Source organism: Mercenaria mercenaria, chromosome 7, assembly GCF_021730395.1.
Source record: "Mercenaria mercenaria strain notata chromosome 7, MADL_Memer_1, whole genome shotgun sequence".
In the NCBI taxonomy this organism is placed as follows: Eukaryota; Metazoa; Mollusca; class Bivalvia; order Venerida; family Veneridae; genus Mercenaria; species Mercenaria mercenaria.
The window spans coordinates 39,009,422-39,032,171 of NC_069367.1; the positions used below are offsets into that span (position 1 = coordinate 39,009,422).

General features: G+C 36.0%; 1 protein-coding gene across 3 annotated transcripts in view; it reads left to right on the plus strand.

The window, feature by feature from the left end:
* The first annotated feature begins 800 nt into the window (after positions 1-800).
* Positions 801-22,750, plus strand: part of LOC128558540 (uncharacterized) — a 43,808-nt gene continuing 21,858 nt past the window's right edge. For 2 of the 3 annotated variants that reach the window (XM_053548153.1, XM_053548155.1), the window contains exons 1-4: positions 801-1,026; positions 9,243-10,622; positions 10,931-11,182; positions 21,641-21,871. In XM_053548153.1, the coding sequence (XP_053404128.1) occupies positions 9,278-10,622; positions 10,931-11,182; positions 21,641-21,871 (1,828 nt within the window). In that variant the 5' untranslated portion in view covers positions 801-1,026; positions 9,243-9,277. The remainder of the gene's footprint in view (positions 1,027-9,242; positions 10,623-10,930; positions 11,183-21,640; positions 21,872-22,750) is intronic. The other variant, XM_053548154.1, reaches the window with a different exon arrangement.

Below are 22,750 nucleotides of genomic sequence, written 5' to 3' on the forward strand. Positions count from 1 at the left end.
GTGGACGCAACTTGACCCCGATGGTTGACCTTTGTATTATAATACATAATGGGGCACAACCTGTTGTTGAAAAGGAGTGTACGTAAAAACGAGCTGCACGAGAAAAAGGAAATATAAATTTGTGTAAATCTAAATTAGTGTATTTGAAGGTTGTAACTGATCAGATGTAAGTATATATACTTTGATACTGCACTGTATACAAACTAATTCCATATAAATATACACGGCTAACCTAAGCACCCTTGATTTCTATAATGAAATAATCGATATGAATAATCGGCCTAAGGTCAACCATCGCGGTCAAGTTGCGTCCACTATAACTGTGGGCAGTTGTCGTATGCAGTGTTCCTGGATTGTATACCTGTACTAAAACTCTCAAATGAATATTAGGTGCTAGACGAATTATTGCAGATGCGATGTTTCCTATCACATTGTCATGAAAAACATACACCTTACCGAGTGATCGAACTCACGAATTCAGTGAATTAACGATCTTTAAATATGCATTGTCCCTACTGAGAAAAGCAGACGGGCAATTAATTTGTTCAATGCCAAAGAAAAGTGACAGTTACTTTTAAGACTACAAGATATATTTTCTTTCAAGACTTCGTACATGTCAGTTTGTGAAGTTTCGAGGATTTTGAGAAGCGGCAGAAGGAAAGATAGACGGACAGACGGACAGATGACGAAGACAGAAGCAATATGTATCTACTGAAATAGGAAAGCGTAATTAATGGAAGTTTATGTAGACTAACACCCAGGCTTAGTGATAAGAAGCGCTCAATTAGCATTCGAACATTAAAACTACATTTGTATACGATCATCGGCATTTCATTACTTTTCTGAACTAGGTGTGGGTTATGTTCCATGCAGCAAACAAAATACAACTATATCTTGAGAGGACCCCAAGTTTGTTTATGGTTCACTGAGCCAACAACTCGATGAACACGGTCTGGTGGTTTGATAAAATTATAGCAGTGTTCTTACTAAATCTAAAGGAATATAACTGGACTTAGCTCACACCAGGTAATGCTTAATACTCGCTCTTATCAAGCATATTTACAGAAGAGTCATATGGTGTAAGCGTTATGTAAACTTTTTTTCAGCATAGCTGAGACCTACATTCTAAAGCAATTGGGGCTCGCAAAGGGTGTGCGCTTAAAAGATAAACCATTTATTACTAAGTCTTAAGTGACATTAAATATCAGAAGGCACATATCAAGCAGAAGATATTTAGTAGTTTCGATACCCAAAGCTAAAATTATTTATTCTAATTCTAAAGTATTTAGCTCTTTATTATCGGAAGAGAAATCGAAAGTAACCCCATCCCCACCCTCGCTTATAGATGAATGAGTGGTGGATGGTCGTTACTGTAGTCAGTGTACCCAGTTTCTCACTGTATGCAGTTTCACACACCCGGTAAATTCATGTTCTTTGTGAAATTTAAGCAAAAAAGTTAAAACAATTCTTTGTTATTTTATTTCAAGGATCGTTGCCCACTGTAGTCTCGCTCTGATAAGTGCAGACGTAAACAATAACAACACCAATAGAGGCCAGTATGTCAGCTGAAAAATCTAAAATTTCATGAAAGTTATGACTATGCAAATTGAAAATTCACTATTCAGTTATATATGTAAGTATTTATCCATAGGAAATAAAAAAGATGTCAACAGTTACTGTTCTCCTATCCTGACTTCAACTATTTTTTTAATCAAGTATTAAAATTAAATAAATGGTCAAAAACTTAATCATTATTTTTCTGTTGGTTAACTGCATTATCATTATCATTGAATTCTACAAATTGTAGGGTCTGCGAAACTAGATACACTGAGGTCATGGTTATCCGAGTCAAGCAGACCAAGATTAACGTGATTTAAAACGAAATATTTGTGTTTATATAAATAAATAAAAAAAACATGCAGAGATAAGTTCAAATTTCAATATTTTAGCTAAATAGGAATGTATATTTAGGAAATGTGTGCGAAACCGGGTACACCGACTCTAGTCCAACAAATTGTATGCAGGTCGAGATATTGTGCTAGTTGGTTACTTATGGGGGATATTGACTCAATACGAAATTATTTCAGAATCAGCACAGGATGTCAAATCATTTTGACCTTCTATCACTGAAAGCATGCATACTGATCATTTAAATTTGCTGCTTAGTTGAACTATTTGCAAATTAATCACGTGTTCCTAGATGCATATCCAAATCTTTTCTGTCTGTAAATCGTGTTTAACTCTGATTTTCCCAAGCGCCAAACATTATTACATCTACGCCGTTTGTCTTTTTAAAGACATTTCTTGTTTGTATTAAGTTTTCAAATACAAATCAATATTATACGTTTAAAGGCTTCACACAAAGTTAATATGATTTAATAACTATTTAACTATCGTAGTTATCACGGCAATATATAACGATAAGAAACATATTTTTACAAGTTGTTATGTGCATTTTAGTCACCTGGTCTTTCTTCAGGTTGAGCAAAAGCACAGGTAGATGTTCAGGCGTCCACCGCCCTGCGTCAACAGTTTTACTTAAACAAACCACCGATCAGAATTACACCAACTTGGTCTATAGCATCCTGGCATGGACCTCTCTTATGTTTGTTTAAATGGTCTCACATGGGCGCTTTAAGAGACAGCCAGAGCTAAACATTTGAAAACATTTAAACAACTTCTTACCTTGAACTGTATGATGGATCGCCCATAAAGTTGGTCTGTATCATCACTCAAATGTATTCAAATGGTGGTGATTGGCTCCTTTTAAGGGCCATCTGATCTTAAAATGGGAAAACACCTTTAAATGACTTCCTCTCATGAACCATTTGATCAGTCTTTACCAATGGTCTTACCATCAGCCTTTTCAAGGTTGTTCAAATGGTTTCATTTGCCGTCTTTATAGAATCACCAGAGCTAAAAATATAAACATTTTATGAACTTATTCTCATGATCTGCTAGATGGGTCTGGCTTGTATCCTTGACCTCTTTCAAGTTTCTTGAAATTGTTCTACATGGCCGCTTGTAGGGATCGTCAAAGTCAAAAATTAATGTACGCATGGTTTTGGACGTCACCGCAAAAAAAATAAATAGAAAAAGCTTAAAAATCTCTAAAAATCTCTCCGTATTTTCAGTCAGAGCTGTTATGTTTCAACAATCAGACCGAGCCTGCAACATTTTCATTTTTGTCGTGTTGGGCGACCTATGGGTTTCCACTTGTTTTATTTTTTAATGGGCTTCTTAATGGATGTTCAACAAACATGATCTGGAGCAATATAATAATGTTAAGGTTATCCTCAGGTGAGTGACATACATTTAATTGCGCATTGGGATACTTTTATTTAGATCCTTTTAAAATGCCTTGTACATTTTAGTAGGTGATATGCTTAACCCACTGTAATCCACTGTTCTTTACATCGTGGACTGCAAAGATGTTTAGGCTTCCAAAGCAATAAAATTTATAAATAGCAGGATTTCATTTCACCCAATATTTGTGTAAAGTCGCTTAAGTGTACAAGGACTGTAATCAAATCAGGACAGGCATAAAAGTACAAAGACTAATTGTTATCCACGTTAATGTATAACGCTATATCTTTGTATTTTTGTTCAATAACCGAAATAGTGTCTCCTTGCTTGAAGATACGTTATTGGTATATAGGGCATGTACACGTAAGCAGATAGAAATTTAAAGGTGGTCAATCACATCTGAGCAACATTTTATGACATTATTCTGTTAGAGATTTATTTGAGAAAAGTAAGAGACATTACATAGACCAAGATCCCTATTTGAAATGTATATTTTATTACTTTTTATGAAATTTTGCTATTACCTTCCTTTATAAAATATGAAAATACTTAAAACGTTGAGTTATTCGTTTCATATAAATATAAATTCCAATTTTACATTTGCATTTGATAAATACAGAAATATTTTAAAACAAGTTTTAAAACTGAGTGTAGCTTCAGAAATAATCTATTTTCAATCTATCTACGCAACCGAGATAGACAGGGAGGTAATATTTATTTTATAAACTTGTATTTTAATAGATGTTGGCAAAATACGCACTTGTCGATACAAAATGTGTTTATTGAATTTATACTTATGCTAAAATAATGCTACCTTGGTTAGGCAACCAGGATAGGAAAATCAAACTTAAAGATACTTGAAGTGAGAATCTGATATGTATGAAAAACTCATAGATATACATAAATGAGTGTAAATGATCAGTTGGTAAAGTTTTAAACAAAATCCAGTTGTTGACCAATATCTGATTAACCACTTCTAACGCATTGATACCTTACCACGGGTAACAAGTAAACGTACCTGTTTACAGTTCATAGCAAATGAAACCTATCGTCACTCAATTAGCATATTGAAATACAGCACCAGTGTATTCACCGAGACTGTAATTGTTTAAAAGGTTCTGATATTACAGTAATTAGAATGTATAAAATAAAAAAAATGCACATGCAGTTGGTGATATCCAATTACAAAATGTTTAGGTATCACTTAAAAAATTAGGAGTTCAGATGAGGTTATTCTAAATCATGAAATATAATAATTAAATAAGGGCGGTGAGTGATATATATCATTAAAGACACTTTATAACTGTAAATCATGATTTGCTCATTTTTAATTTAGCATGTTATTTAAAATTGTCTGATATTTCTAAGATAATTTCCATGTTTTGCCTCTAGAGTGTAGACAGTCTTACCTTTTAGACAATTCAAAAAGTGAGACCCATCTCCGATTGTAATTGAATTATTGCAAGAAAATCTTACATGGCTGTGAAGTAGTTATCAAGTATTTATATGACTTGGAAAGATGTTTTAAAGTATAATAAAATAAATTCAGATCCACAGTTTAAGCTAACATTTTGAAAAAAAGTTTAGTTCATCATTATAGCACATTTACAAAGATAACTACGGATAAGCTGGTTTAATCGGATAAACGCAGTAACAATGTAGAATTTGATTAAACCCGGCTTTTTCGAAACTTTAGAATATACTTAGAAAATAGGGCAAATAAAAAAGATAAGTTCGTGTGTTTGTTTGAGCAATGCTCATGGTGAGCTATTGTGATCACCCTGTGTTCATCGCCCGTTGTGCGTCCGTCTGTGCGTCCTCAACAATTGTGTTTAAAAGATATCTCCTCCATAACCACTGAATGGATTTTGATGAATTTTGGCATGGATGTTCCTTGAATGGTCCTCTACCGAGATTGTTCAAACGGTTCCGTTTGATTGCACTTAGGGGCTGCCAGAGCTAAATATAGAAGAATCGTCAAACGGCATCTCCTCCTAAACCGATAGTCCAATTTTAAAATAATTTCACACAAATTGTTCTTATGTCATCTAGTTTGTTCAAGTTATATTGTTTCGTCAAAAATAAAACATGACCGCCAGGAAGCCTAGTCACTTTTCCCTATATGTATATAGCGGAAACTTTAAAAATCTTCTTGTGTGAAACTGCTGGCCCGATTTTAGAATAATTTTACACAATTGGTTCTTGAGTGACCCTCTACCAAGATTGTTCAGATTATTTTGATTCGTCAAAACACATGACTGCCAGAGGGCGTGGTCACTTTTTCCTATATGTATATAGTGGAAACTTTAAGAATATTCTTGTGTGAAACTACTAGTCCGGTCTTAGAATAATTTTACACAAACGGTCCTTGTGTGAACCGCTTCAAAGATTGTTTGATTTTTTTTATTTGCCAAAAAACATAACCGCCTAAGGGCGTGGTAACTTTTCCCTTTATATATATATAGTGGAAACTTTAAAAATCTTCTTGCGTGAAACTGCTAGCCCAATCAGGTTCAGCTATTGTGGTCACTCACCTACCGGCGTCCGGCGTCCGTCCGTCGTCCGTCCACACATTCCTTTAAACAACATATTCTCCTAAACCACCAAGCCAATTTTGATGAAACTTCACAGGGCTGATCCTTGGATGGTGTTTTTAAAAAAATGTTCAAAGAATTGAATTCCATACAAAACTCTGTTTGCCATGGCACCAGAAAAAAAAACTTCAAAACTCTTCTTGTCCAAAACCACAAGGCCTAGGGCTTTGATATTTGGTATGTAGAATAATCTCTACCAAGATTGTTCAAACTATCCCCCTAGGGTCAAATATGGTCCCACCGCGTGGGTCACATGGATTATATAGACTTATATCGGGAAAAGCTTTGACAATCTTCTTGTCCAAAACCATAAGGCCTAGGGCTTTGATATTTAGTATGTAGCATTATCTAGTGGGTCTCTACCAAACTTGTTCAAATTATCCCCTAGGATATAATATGACCCTGCCCTTGGGATCACATTGTTTCCATAGACTTATATAGGGAAAACTTTGAAATTCTTGTCAAAAACAAAAGGGCCTAGGGCTTTGATATTTGGTATGTAGCATCATATAGTGGGCCTCAACAAAGATTGTTCAAATTATCCCCCTAGCGTGAAATATAGCCCTACCCAGAGGGGTTACATGGTTTATATAATGGACTATATAATCATCTTTTCTGAAAGCACAAGACTTAGGCTTTTGATATTTTGTATGTAGAATGCCATTTGGTTCTCTGCCAAGATTGTTCAAATTATTACCCTTTGGTGAAAAGAGGCCCTGCCACGGGGGACCCTAGTTTTACATAGACGTATATATAGGAAAAATCTTTAAAAATCTTCTGGTCTGAAATTGCAAGGCATTGACTTTTGATATTTGGTATGTTGCATTGCCTAGTGGTCCTTTACTAAGATTATTCAAATTATGCACCCCCGAGTTGAAAAGAGGCCCCACCCAGGGGGTCCCAAGTTTTACATAGACTTACATAGGAAAAATTTTGAAAATCTTCTTGTCTGAAACTGCTAGGCATATGCTTTTGATATTTGATATGTTGCATTGCCTAGAGGTCTACTACCAAGATTATTCAAATTATGCCCATGGGAATGAAAGAGGCCCTGCCCTGAGGATCACAAGTTTTACATAGACTTATATGGGAAAAACTTTAAAAATCTTCTTGTCTGGATGTTCAAGGCTTAAGCCTTTGATATTGTGTATGTATCATTGCCTAGTTGATCTCTAACAAGATTGTTCGAATTATTCCTCTGGGATGGAAAGAGGCCCCGCCCCAGGGGTTCCTTGATATATGAGTTATATAGGAAAAATACTTCAAAAATTATCGGATCATATTTCCTAGACTGTTTAACTATATTTACCGGATGACTCCAAGTGATAAGGGGTCGCCCGACTGTGACATTGACCTACTGACCTACTTTCTTGTTTTTTAAGATACAGACTTGAAATTTGGATGATAAGTACAGTTTTGCACACCAATCTTAAAACTTACTTTCAGTGACAATGAATATGACCTACTGACATACTTTCTTTTTTTTAAGCTTTAGCAAAGAAAGTTCAGGCAAGTAACTTAACTCAACTTAACTTAAACGATATAGGGCCTAGAATAATTTTACACAAATAGTGCTTGTGTGACCTTCTACCAAGATTATTCAAATTATTTTGATTTGTCAAAAACCATGGCTGCCAGAGGGCATGGTCACTTTTCCCTATATGTATATAGTGGAAACATTAAAAATCTTCCTGTGTGAAACTGCTTGCCCGATCTTGAAAAATAATTTTACACGAATGGTTCTTGTGTGACCCTTTACTAAGAATGTTCAAATAATTTCGATTCGTCAAAAACATGGCTGCCATGGGGGAGAGGTTACTTTCCCCTTTATGTATACCATACTTGTCCAAATTATTGCCCTAAGGTCAAAAGATTGCCACGCATCTGTGTCTCACATCTACTTACTATAGGCTTTTATATTAGAAAATCTTCTTCTCTGACTCAATAATAGGAAGAGCCTTGATATTTTGAGTGTGATATTAGTTTTGTAATGTCTACTGCTATTGTTCAAATCATTGTAGAATGAATGAGTGTATATCCACCTCGTCCCCAGCCACTACCCCTAATGGTTTGTGCAACTTATAGATACTGTTATGATTTATAACATTCAGAAGGAATGATAAATTTGCATATTTATTATGCCCCTTTATATATTTTCATTCATTCTGTAATGATAGGGGACAATTACGGGATATTGCCAATCATAACTGACTAACTGACAAAAATCTAGATACCTAGTTAACCTAAGTGAATATGTGGATGGCAGTAGTGGGCACTAACAGGAAGTTTTGTCCTGTTAAGATACTTACGTGGATAACACGCTGTTTTGTCACTTGCCAGATAATAACTGAATAAGTGACATTTTTACGAAACATTTGGAGATAAATAAATGCATATGTGGTCGGCAGAAACATGCCACCATAATACGCCAATGCGCGTATTAATAAAACGTATTACTGAAATGCATTTTGTTCTTTTTCCTGTCATTGTTAATTTAGCACGTATTCTAACTGAACTTTGCATGTGTAGCGGATTTCTTCTAAATACTTTACTAATTATTAGCTTGAAAATGTCTATTTATCGATCTAAGGCCAAGACTAAGAATTTAATGTTTACAAATGCGACTACACTGCCGTGTATGTATTTATATACAATGTATGAATAACTGTTTGCAAAATTGACAGATGTATCTAAACTGATATCAGTTTACACATATGAGTATACATGTATATTGTTTTGTCTTAAATATTGCTGCAGTAATATTACCGGATACAGTTGGAACCTTATTCTTATCTAGAATTTTGACAGTTTAAGGAACAGTCTTTTCTCTTCTTTTTCTTTTCCCTTTTTTACACACACACACACACACACACACACACACCTATTATTTATTCTAGTTTGAACAATATTGGATTTCATATAAAGTGTATTATTTACATGTCGAAACTAAATAATAAACGGAGTAACCTGAAAGTGGTATAAAAAAGAGAATAGAAATACACAGTTTACAAAAATATTTTGCAACGGGCAGCAATACACTGGAAGTTAAGTTTACGTTAATAAAACAAACTAAATTTGTATCATTCAGGCTTTGTATTTATCTTTTATTGATGACGGAACCGCTTCTTTTAACTTGAGTTATATGTGCCATTTACTCCTAATTCTATGTTGATTTCATAAGCATAATACAGTTATTGTCCGGACAATAAGAAACATGGACATTGTAAAGAAGCAGTTAAATCTTATTTTACGTATTATGGTAAAGACACATGTAATTTCATTATTGCAATCTGAAAACATAAGCGTTTTAGCAAAACTTGTATCATAAGTGTTTTTTATTAGTTACAGAATATTGGAAACATACAGCTGTTATAGAAATGGACCCAGACGCTGGCAGAGATTATGACTTTTGGCCAATTAGCGAGCTTCCGGACATTTATTTGGACTCTGAATTTTTTATGCAGACATGCAATATTATGGCGATATTACACAGACACATCTTTATCATTACGCGGCGTAACATGCGTTATGAACTCTTAAGACTTTTAACATTTATTTTATATTTTCCTCGAAATACAAGATTAGATTTGCGCGCTTTTGCAACTGCTGGTTTTTATTATACTCGAGAAAGGGACTATGTTGTATGCTACCGTTGTGGGTTTTGTAAAAGGAACTGGACAGAAGGAGATGATCCACATGAAATTCATCAAAGATATTCACCTGTCTGCGACTTTTTTCAAAATCGTGGTGTCAACATACCCTTTTTCCGTATTGATGAAGGTGGACTTAGACGCTTAACAGAAACAATAACTGTAAACGAACGAATTTCTCCTGGGCCTATGCCAGTTATTCCCGCAGATGAAATTCAGCAACACATTTTACGGCTTTTGGGAGGAACATATCCAGAAATCAACAGAAGAATAGTCTTTTCTGATAGAGATTACATTAACGCTCAACCAGTGGTAGATTTGCGCCAGGGAAGACAATTAGTCGAAAACTTAAATTTTGTTGTGAATGAAATTTCTGTTACATTAAGTGATTTAGAAATTAATCTGAGAAGAGACTTCTTACACAGCTTGACGGAATCTGAATCAGGCGTTACATTGCATTCTCGTCCAGTCAGACAGAATGAGCATTATCAAGCCATCAGTTTAGGCCTAAGCAGAAGGTCTAATAGAAGTGTAACATTAGAAGGCGTTCATTCCAGTACATCTTTGCATTCAGTACATGATTTGTACACAGCAGAGGAATCTGAAGTACAAACTGAAGGTCGCTTATTACAAGAGGACAATTCTGACCTTTATGGAGTTCATAGTGTGGAGAGATGTTTTAGTCATGTATCTGAACAAACAGGTGATTGCAGTAGGAGAGACAACTGTATACCTTTATTAAGAGGGCTTATGACAACTGAGTTAAACCAAGACCAAAATATTTCATATGATTCCATAGAGAAAGAAGAGATAGCATACAGTAGCGAAACAGATCAGACACAATTAAAAACTCTTTGTGAACCAGAAATGAATGTCAACCATTCAGTCATCAGCGAACATTCAGAGCAGACATCTGACAATGTATCAGTCTTGGGGTCGGGTAATAACAAATCCGAAGCAACTATAGTTGAAGCACCAGAGGAAACATGTCGGAAAGCTTTAGAGTCTCATGAAGTCTCAACGGGAAAGGACAATGGTGAATCAGCTCAGCGTGTTTTTAGTATTTCAACAGGTCAGTTATTACAAAGTATTTTACAATCAATTTTCACCTAAAAAAATTCGACGTTTCTTTATATAATCATGAAATTTTGCTTTTACGTTATGCATCCAAGCAAAATTATAACTGGTTCGATTCATGAGAGTTAGTGGTATGTGCAACATTTCTAAAGCCACTATAATCGGTTCAAGCGGAATTCTGTAAATATATATATATATTTATTTATTTATTAAATCCCAAAGGACCAAATGATAAACAAAACTGAGACTTTTGTGTTTTGGGAATTTATGACAAACCAATATAATATATTTCACATGATCCAGTAGAGGGGAGAGAAAAGGGATACAGTAGTGAAACAGAACAAACGCAGTTGAAAACTATTTGTGAACCAGTCATCAGCGACAGGTCGCAGCCGACATCTGACAATGTATCAGTACTTACGTCTGGTAATAACAAAGGAAAAGCAAATAAAGCTGCAACACCAGAGGATACATGTCGGAAAGCATGTTCTCCTGAAGAATCAACAGAAAAGGGCAATAATAAATCAGCTCAGTGTGTATTCATTAATTCAACAGGTCAGTAATTACATAGTATTTTACAATCAATTTTTACTTAAAGATCATTCGACGTTTCACAATACAATCAAATTTATGACTGATTCGATACATGAGAGGTAGTGATATGTGCAACATTTCTAAAGTCACTATAATCGGTTCAAGCGGAATTATGTTACAAGATATATATATATTTATTAAAACCCAAAGGACCAGGTGATATACCGTGTAGCGGTTTAATTCTGCGGGCAAAAAAGTCTGCGGTTTCGTCCTAAAATGGGCCTAGTTTATTTCTGCGTATTTTTTTTTTATTTCTGCGGCCTTCGAGAAAAGCAGGAAATTATTTTTTGCGGTTTGCATAAACCGGAAGTAAATGCCGTGCATATAGATACCGCATTTACTACGTCATAATCAACGACTCAAATGCATATCGTTCTCGTCAGTTTTGTCTCTTGTGACATTATCTAGGTCGGAATCTAGGACAGTGAAGCTGGCGCAGCTGATTTATGCTTAAATCTGAATTTCTTTTTCATTACCGTGCATGATCAAAATCAGAGTTAAAATAAATACTGTAGTCTAATACCTGTTATTCATTATGAAAGACATTTTCATAAAATGTAACACCGCTGGTAGAAATATTTACGATTTATTTACAAATATATACAAATGCAAAATCTAGTACACAGTCCGTTCACAGTCCATTTAGTTACAACAGTATAGGTATAGCACAGTAATAAGGCGCCTTAAAATGTAAACAAACAAAACAATAGCTTAAATTAAAGTCAATACACAACGTTTACGCTGCAAATAGTAAATCCTTGTTGGCCGAGTGATATTGGTATCCGTCTTATACGTTTCCGATTCCCGGACCCGTAAAAAGTATTTTGAAAACTGTTTATTTTTTTTAGCTCTCCTGAGCATGCTCATGTGAGCCTTTGTGATCGCTCGATGTCCGGCGTCTGTCTGTCTGTCTGTTTGTCTGTCTGTCCATATTTAGATTATGTATGCGATAGAGGCTGTATTTTTCAATTGATCTTCATGAAATTTTGTCAGAATGATAATCTTAATAAAATTTAGGCCAAGTTTGAAATTCGGTCATCTGGGGTCAAAAACTAGGTCACTAGGTCAATTCAATGAAAAACATTGTGTATGCGATAGAGGCTTTATTTTTCATTTGATCTTCATGAATTTTCGTCAGAATGATTACCTTGATGAAATCTAGGCCAAATTTGAAAATGGGTCAGCTGGGGATCAGAAGGTCACAAGATCAAATCAAAGAAAAACCTTGTGTATGTGATAGGTGCTGTATTTTTCAACTGACTGACATTAAATTTTGTCAAAATGATAAGCTTGATAAAATCTAGGCCATGTTTAAAAATGGGTTATCTGGGTCAAAAACTAGGTCAGTAGTTTAAATCAAAGAAAAACCTTGTGTATGCATTAGAGGTTGTATTTTTACAAATATATACAGATGCAAAATCTAGTACACAGTCCGTTCACAGTCCATTTAGTTACAACAGTATAGTTATAGCACAGTAATAAGGCGCCTTGAAATGTAAAGAAACAAAACAGTAGCTTAAATTAAAGTCAATACACAACGTTTACGCTGCAAATAGTAAATACTCGTCGTTGGTCGAGTGGTATTGGTATACGTCTTATACTTTTTCGATTCCCGGACCCGTAAAAAAGTATTTTGAAAACTATTATTTTTTTTAGCTCACTTGAGCTTGCTCAGGTGAGTTTTTATGATCGCTCGATGTCCGGTGTCTGTCTGTCTGTTTGTCTGTCTGTCAATATTTAGATTGTGTATGCGATAGAGGCTGTATTTTTCAATTGATCTTCATGAAATTTTGTCAAAATGATAACCTTGATGAAGTCTAGGCCAAATTTGATAATCGATCATCATAGGGTCAAAAACTAGGTCACTAGATCTATTCAAAGAAAAACATTGTGTATGCGATAGAGGCTTTATTTTTCTTTTGATCTTCATGAATTTTCATCAGAATGATTACCTTGATGAAATCTAGGCCAAATTTGAAAATAGGTCATCTGGGGGTCAAAAACTAGGTCACTAGATCAAATCAAAGAAAAACCTTGTGTATGTGATAGAGGCTGTATTTTTCAACTGATCGTCATTAAATTTTGTCAAAATGATAACCTTGATAAAATCTAGGCCAGGTTTTAAAATGGGTTATCTGGGGTCAAAAAACTAGGTCACTAGTTAAATCAAAGAAAAACATTGTGTATGCATTAGAGGTTGTATTTTTCACTTGATCTTCATGAAATTTGGTCAGAATAGTTGCCTTGATGAAATCTAGGCTGAATTTGAATATGGGTTATCTTGGATCAAAAACTAGGTCACTAGGTCAAATCAAAGAAAAACATTGTGTATGCAATAGAAGCTGTATTTTTCAATTGGTTTTCATAAAATCTGGTTCAGAATGATTGCGTTGATAGAATCTAGGTCGAGTTTGAATAGGGGTCATCTGGAGTAAAAAACTAGGTCACAACATCGAATCAAAGAAAAACCTTGTGTATGCGATAGAGGCTGTATTTTTCAATTGATCTTCATGAAATTTGGTCAGAATGATTGTTTTGATGACTTGTAGATCTAGTTTGAATATGGATTGTCTGGAGTCGAAAACTAGGTCACTATGTCAAATCAAAGAAAAATCTTGGGTATGGGATAGAGGTTGTATTTTTCAATTATCTTCATGAAATTTGGTCAGAATAATTGCCTTGATAAAATCTAGGTCGAGGTGGAATATGAGTTATCTGGGGTCAAAAAATAGGTCACTCGATCAAATCAAAATAAAAACATTTTGTATGTGATAGAGGCTGTATTTTTCAATTGATCATTATGAAATTATGTCAGAATAATTACCTTGTTAAAATCTAGGTTACGTTGAAATATGGGTAACTTGGGGTCAAAAACTGGATCACAAGGTCAAATCAAAGAAAAACATTGTGTATGCAGTAGAAAATGTATTTTTCAGTTGATCTTCATAAAATTTAGTCAAATGATTGCCTTGATGAAATCTAGGTCGAGTTAAAATATTGGTCATCTGGGGTTAAAATGTAGGTCACTAGGTCAAATCAAAAGAAAACCTTGTGTATGCGATAGATGCTGTATTTTTCAATTAATCTTCATGAAATTTGGTCAGAATGATTGCCTTGATGAAGTCTACGCCGATGTTGAATGGGTTAAAAACTGGGTCACTAGGTAATATCAAAGAAAATACTTCTTTAAACTCAAGAGACCACATTTTTGCAAATTGGCCAGAATATTTGTTTCCATGAAATCACAAGGTCAAACATATTTACACTGTTATCATTTGTTTCTCAGATGAGCGGCCTAAGGCCATTTTGCCCTATCGTTTTCAATACGATTCAACGAAAACAACACGAGTCTGTTAATCTAGTCCTTACTTGTTCACTAACTTACATAATGTCATTTTATGATTATTATGACAATGTTTATGTCATTATATTATGTGCGTGAACTTATCCAGAGCAGCCAGAGTAGCCAGAGTTTCTAGGATTTAAACATGTTCTGGCTACTCTGGCTGACCAGAGTGACAAGAACGCTGGTTACTCTTGCTCTTACTCTTGCTGGCCAGAGTAGCAAGAGTTTCTAGGATTTTAACATGTTCTGGCTGGCCTGGTCAGCAAGAGTAGCCAGAGTAACCAGGATTTCATTTGCTCTGGTTACTCTGACTTGCTGCTATGGCTAGCCAGAATAGCCAGAGAAAATACAGTAAAACTTGTTGCGGAATGACTCATTTGATACCCTCGGGGTTGAATATTTTGTGTTTTATGTATGAAGTGATTCATCAAATGGACTTCAAAGAATTGTCTTATTTGCTCTGGTTGTTCTGGCTTTGCCAGAGTAGCCAGAGTTTCTAGGATTTTAACATGTAGCCAGACTAGCCAGAGTAACCAGGATTTCATTTGCTCTGGCTACTCTGGCTAGCCAGAACAGCTAGAATTTCCGAGATGTCATTGGTTCTAGCTACCCTTGCTAGCCAGAATAGCCAGATAAAATACAGTAAAACCTGTTGCGAAATGACTCTTTTGCTACTTTCAGGGTTGTGTTTTATGTATCAAGTGATTCATCAAACGGACTTCGAAGAATTGTCTTATTTTTCAGACAGCAGCCAGAGTAGCCAGAGTTTCTAGGATTTTAACATGTTCTGACTACTCTGGTCAGCCAGAGCAGCCAGAGTAACCAGGATTTCATTTGGTCTGGCTACTTTGGCTAGCCAGAAGAGCCAGAATTTCCCAGTTGCCCATTGGTTCTAGCTACCATGGCTAGCCAGCTGTTGCGGAATGACTTTTTTGGTACTCTCAGGGTTTATTATTTTGTGTTTTATGTATCAAGTGATTCATCAAACGGTCTTATTTTTCAGACAGCAGCCAGAGTAGCCAGTTTCTAGGATTTTAACATGTTCTGGCTACTCTGGTCAGCCAGAGTAGCCAGAGTAACCAGGATTTCATTTGGTCTGGCTACTTTGGCTAGCCAGAGTAGCCAGAATTTCTGAGATGCCCATTGATTCTAGCTACCCTGGCTAGCCAGAATAGCCAGAGAAAATACAGTAAAACCTGTTGCGGAATGACTCATTTGGTACTCTCAGGGTTGATTATTTTGTGTTTTATGAATCAAGTGATTCATCAAACGTACTTAAAGAGTAGTCTTATTTCTCAGACAGCAGCCAGAGTAGCCAGCGTTTCTAGGATTTTAATATGTTCTGGCTACACTGGTCAGCCAGAGTAGCAAAAGTAAAAATGATTTCTTTTGCTCTGGTTACTCTTGTCAGCCAGAGTAGCCAGAGTTTCTAGGATTTTAACATGTTCTTGCTACTCAGGTCAGCCAGAGTTACCAGAGTAGTCAGAGTAACCAGGATTTCATTTGCTCTGGTTACTCTGGTCAGCCAGAGTAGCCAGAGTTTCTAGGATTTTAACATGTTCTTGCTACTCTGGTCAGTCAGAGTAGCCAGAGTTACCAGGATTTCATTAGCTCTGGCTACTCTGGCTAGCCAGAACAGCAAGAATTTCCGAGATGCCTTTTGGTTCTGCCTAGCCAGAATAACCAGAGAAAATACAGTGGGACCTGTTGCCAGAATAGCCGGAGCAGTCAAAACTCTGGTTATCCTGGCTGACCAGAGCAGCCAGGTCCATAATTTTCACATAGTCTGGCTACTCTGGTTGGCCAGAGTAACAAGGAATAGCTGAAATGTGCACAGGTTCTGGTTACTCTAGCTGGCCAAAACAGTCAGAGAAGAAACAGTCACACATGTTATCTAGAGCCGTTTTTTAAATGTATGACCCTTTGTCATAATAATCATATAATACATAATTAGGTTGCACTAACTGTTGTATAAAATTATAATGTAAATAAAAAGTTAAACCTGTTGTTGTGTGTCGCATGTGTGTTATATGAAGGTTGAAATTCACATAGATTAAAGGGGACAGGCCTATATCTTTCTGGTAGATTGAAAACCTTTTAAACAAGCCCCCCCCCCCCCCCCCCCCAAAAAAAAAAAAACCCAAAAACCTGTTAGACGGCATCATTTTCGGACAAGGTAATACGTGTCGGAAAATGACACTTTTAAAAACGTTACAAGGTATATGCAGAAAAAGCTGTCTGTTTATGTACATTGTAAGTAATGCTTTGGCGTGTTTTATTTTCATATAAATTTTAATTATACAAACTAGCCTACAAGGTCTGTGGCAGTATATATCAGCATTGATATTTGATATTAAAGCCCACATTTAATTTATTTTGAACTGGTAGGCGTCCAGGATTTGGACGATTTCGATCCACTACTTTTGAAAACATTTTCACAAAATATTAAATTGACTACTTAGGTACATATGTAATCTACCAATAAGCCAAACAGAATTTTGAAATTCCTTAAAGTTTCTTAAAAAATGACTTTAGTTTTTACGTACCCCCAATGAATTAACAAGACCTGTGACATTAGTCACTGATTAGTGAAAAAAGGCTCCAAAGTGTGGCGAACAAACGGACAATAGTCTGATGAATGAAAAGACGGATGTGTAACAGTGCAAATTTAATATGCCTCTCTTCAAGGAACGTGATAGCTAACACGTGCGAACGTGAAAGTTATCACGTGCGCACGTGTTAATTAACACGTTCGCACATCTAAGCTAACACGTGCGCACGTGATAAATAAAATATTTCTTATGTCCCCTCTATGCCACCGTAAAAAACTGATAGAGTTTAAAAGAACTCGTCTTGAAACATACCTTTCTACATGGTACAGGCATATGACTAGTATGTGTGTATAATATAGCCTTGAATACCCTGATTCCCAATGTTTTTACGACTTTTTATTTTTACATTTAAAGTCGAAAATGAAGTGTATAAGCATATAGAAAACTGTACAACCTGATTTGGGGCACGTTAAAGCTAAAGTCATTTTTGAAGAAATCTGAAGGAATTTCAAAATTCTGTTTGGCATATTGGTAGATTACATATGTATCTAAGTAGTCAATTCAATATTTTGTCAAAATATTTTCAAAAGGAGTGGATCGAAATCGTTCAAGATCCTGGACGCCTACCAGTTTAAAATGGATTAGATGTGGGTTCAAATATCAATGCTGATGTATACTGCCACAGACCTTGTAGGCTAGTTTGTATAATTATAATTTATATGAAATTAAACAAACCTAAGCATTACTTACAATGTACATAAAGAAACAGTTTTACTGCATATACCCTGTAACTTTTTAGCCCTCCATCATCAGATGGTAGGCTATTCAAATCACTCTGCGTCCATGGTCCGTCGTCCTTCCGTCCGTCCGTCCGTCCTTCCTTCCTCCTTATAACAGTTCCTCGTTATCGCCCTTTGTTTATTTCTATAATTTACATAGATTTATATTGGGAAAAACTTTGAAAATCTTCTTGTCCAAAACCACAGAGCCTAGGGCTTTGATATTTGGTATAAAGCATCATCTAGTTGTCCTCTACCAAGATGATTCAAATTATTTCCCTGGGGTCTAATATGGTCCCGCCCCTGGGGTCACATGGTTTATTATAGACTTATATCGGGAAAAGCTTTGAAAAACCTCTTGTTCAAAACCACAGGGCCTAGGGCTATGATATTTTGTATGTGACATCATCTAGTGGTCTTCTACTAAGATTGTTCAAATTATCCCCCTAGGGTCAAATATGGGGGTCACATGGTTTACATAGACTTATATAGGGAGAAACTTTGAAAATCTTCTTGTCCAAACCACAAAGCCTAGGGCTTTGGCATTTGTAATGTAGCATCATCTAGTGGTTCTCTACCAAGTTTGTTCAAATTATCCCCCTAGGGTCAAATATGGCCCCGCCCTGGGGGTCACATGGTTCATATAGACTTATATAGGGGAAAGCTTTTAAAATCTTCTTGTCAATAACCTGCAACATTCAAATTAGTACCACATGTATGGTTTTGAGCGGCAAGATGAACCTTGACTTGAATTAACCTTGAATTTGATATAGTGACCTACTTTCACATTTCTGTAGCTACAGCCTTCAAATTTGGACCACATGCATAGTTTTGTGACTGAAAACAACTTTGACCTTGACATTGACCTAGTGACCTACTTCCATATTTTTGAAGGTACAGGCTTCAAATTTGGACCACATGCATAGTTTCGTGTTCCGAAATGAAATTTGACCTTGATTTTGACCTAGTGACCTACTTTCACATTTCTCAAGCTACAGCCTTCAAATTTGGACCACTTGCATAGTTTTGTGTACCGAAACAAACTTTGACCTTAACATTGACCTAGTGACCTATTTCACATTTTTGAAGGTACAGGCTTCAAATTTGGACCACATGTATAGTTCCGTGTTCCGAAATAAAATTTGACCTTGATTTTGACCCAGTGACCTTCTTTCACATTTCTCGAGCTAAAGCCTTCAAATTTGGACCACTTGCATAGTTTTGTGTACCGAAATGAACTTTGACCTTAAGATTGACATAGTGACCTACTTTCACATTTATGTAGCTACAGGCTTCAAATTTAGACAACATGCATAGGATTGTGTACCGAATCAAACTTTGACCTTGACATTGACCTAGTGACCTACTTTCACATTTTTTAAAGTACAGGCTTTAAATTTGGACAACATGCAAAGATTTGTGTTCTGAAGTGTAATTTGACCTTGATTTTGACCTAGTGACCTACTTTTACATTTCTCAAGCTAGAGCCTTCAAATTTGGACCACTTGCATAGTTTTGTGTACTGAAATAAACTTTGACCTTAAGATTGACCTAGTGACCTACTTTCAAATTTCTCAAACTACAGCCTTCAAACTTGATGCACATGCATAATTTTGTGTACAAAGAACTTTGTCCTTGAAATTTATCTAGTGACCTACTTTCACATTTCTCAAGCTACAGCTTTTGAATTTGGACCACATGCACAGCGTTGTGTCCGGACATAAAATTTGACCTTGAGCTAGTCAATAAGTCTTGAAATTTGGAACACTCAAAAATGGCACATTGGTGGGCGCCAAGATCACTCTGTGATCTCTTGTTTTTAAAGTGTCATTTTCCGACAAGAGTTACTTTTAACTATGTCCGAAAATGATGCGGTCTTACAGTTTCCATCTTCCAGAAAAATATAGACCTGTCCGCTTTAATCTATGGGATTTCAACCTTCATATAACACACATACGACACACAACAGGTCCAAATTTTTATTTACATAATAATTTTATACAACAGCTAGTGCAACCTAAGTATGTATAATATGATTCTTATGACAAAGGGTCATACATTTAAAAAACGGCTCTAGTTTACATGTTTGACTGTATTTTCTCTGGCTGATCTGGCCAGCTTGAGTAATCAGAACCCGTGCGCAGTTCAGCTATTTCTAGTTACTCTGGCCAGCCAGAGTAGCCAGACTATGTGAAAATTATGGAACTGGCTGCTCTGGTCAGCTAGGTTAACCAGAGTTCTGACTACTCTGGCAACTCTGGCAACAGGTTTCACTGTATTTTCTCTGGTTATTCTGACTAGCCAGGTAGCTAGAACAAATAGGCATCTCGGAAATTCTGGCTTTTCTGGCTAGCTAGAGTAGCCAAAGCAAATTAAATTTTGGTAACTCTGGCTATTCTGACTGACCAGAGTAGCCGAAACATGTTAAATTCCTAGAAACACTGGCTACTCTGGCTGACCAATATAACCAGAGCAAATGAAATCCTGTTTATTCTGGCTACTCTGGCTACTCTGACTGACCAGAGTAGCAAGAACATGTAAAAATCCTAGAAACACTGGCTTCTCTGGCTGACAAGAGTAACTAGAAAATGAAATCCTTGTTACTCTGACCAGAGTAGCCAGAACATGTTAAGATCCTAGAAACGCTGTCTGAAAAATAAGACAATTCTTTGAAGTTCATTTGATGAATCACTTGTTACATAAAACACAAAAAAAATCAACACTGAGGGTACCAAAAGAGTCATTTCGCAACAGGTTTTGTCGTATTTTCTCTGGCTAGCCAGGGTAGCTAGAACCAATAGGCAACTCAGAAATTCTGGTTGTACTGGCTAGCCAGAGAAGTCAGAGCAAATGTAATCCTGGTTACTCTGGCTACTCTGGCTACTCTGGCTGACCAGAGTAGTCAGAAGATGTTAAAATCCTAAAAACTCTGGCTACTCCGGCTGACCAGAGTAACCAGGGCAAATGAAATCCTTTTACTCTGGCTACTCTGACTGCTGTCTGAAAAATAAGACAATACTTTGAAGTCCGTTTGGTGAATCCCTTAATACATAAAACACAAAAAATTAACCCCGAGAAAACCAAAAAGAGTCATTTCGCAACAGGTTTTGCTGTATTTTCTCTTGCTATTCTGGCTAGCCAGGGTAGCTAGAACCAATGGCATCTCGGAAATTCTGGCTGTTCTGGCTAGCCAGAGTAGCCAGAGAAAATGAAATCCTGGTTACTCCGGCTAGTTAAAATCTCTGGCTACTCTGGCCAGCCAGAGTAACCAAAGTTCTGGTCACTGGCTACTCTGGCTGACCAGAGTAGCCAGAACATTTCAAAATCCTAGAAACTGTGGTTATTCTGGCCAGCCAGAGTAACCAGAGCAAATGAAATCCTGGTTACTCTGGCTACTCTGGCTGATTCTGGTCAGCCTGAACATGTTAAAATCTTAGAAACTCTTGCTACTTTTATTTCTGCGTCAAAATGTTCTGTTGATAGTTTAAATTAGCGGAATGTATTTCTGCGTGACAGCCTCGACCCGCAGATTTAGCAGAAATAAAACGCGCAGAATTAACGCGCTATACGGTAACGAAACTGTGTCGAAGTACGAGGAAACTTGTTACAGCCGCCATACGGCACATAAAAGGCTGCTGTCATGATAATAATTTTAGTGTAACATTTCATTCCTTTTGAATACACTTTAGATGGTCATTTGCCGTTTGATGAACTTTTGTGTTAAATATTTTTAATGCGTCAGTGGAACGTAGAGAGATTTACTGTTCGAGCCATCAAGAAGCAGAAACTTCTGAGACATCAACATCTGACACAGTAATATCAGACGGAAAAGATTCCGACAAATCTCAGTTCAAAGCCTTGCCTAGACATAATAATAAACCTTTTACGGCAACTATCTCGAGTGGAACCCATGATCAAACGAAAGATGCAGCTGACGTCACAACATCATCTACAGAAATAAAGGCCAAGGCAGGTTAGAATCATATTATTTCATGTTTTTCAGTGGGTTATTAATTTCATATTCCAATTTTATTAAAATTTGACACACAAATTTCACAATATTGTCGATTTCGATACATAATCATCAAATGTTCAAAGTCAAAGGATAGCAAAAGAACATTATTTAATTAATTTTCTTTTCGTTAATATTAATTAAACTTGATTTAAGCAGTTATAAGAGCATCGCAATAAATGTTGATCCTATTCTCGAAGTCAAGTTCAAATAGGGCTCAAAAAGTCGTAGAGACTACTTTCATATCTGTGGCATCGATATTTACGACTTCTGTAATATATTCATAATCGGCAAATGTATTTATCACAGCGATAAGATGTACTGTTTAAAATACCTAATGCGTCGATTTTTTTCATAAAGTAATACTTATAGTTTCAGTCTTGATAGGACTGTCTGATACATGCCATATCCTTTGATAACTTTGACGATGATAGTACTATTGCAATAAGCGCAAGGTACAATGATAAGTTGACTAACTTTTGAGTATCCAGTCGGAAAAGTTTAAAGTTCGGAAAATATCAGAAACTCAGTCAACTCCAATTACCCCAAATATGTGATGTGTTAATTGCATGCAGTGTTTTATATTTACAAAGTAAGTATTATCGACAACTCTTGAGTATTAGCTATTAGGGTGTATCCTTTGATGTTTGTTACGCTTTTAAAATTATTACATAAGGTACAACGATTTAACGTTTTCAATGAAACAAACATATTTTCTTTTTATTTTAGGCATTTTTAAGGTTTTAACCAGATTATATCCATTTTGCACGCGTTCACGTCATGACTTCAAAGTTTCACGACCTCACAATATCTATATTAAATAGTTACATGAAGTTACAT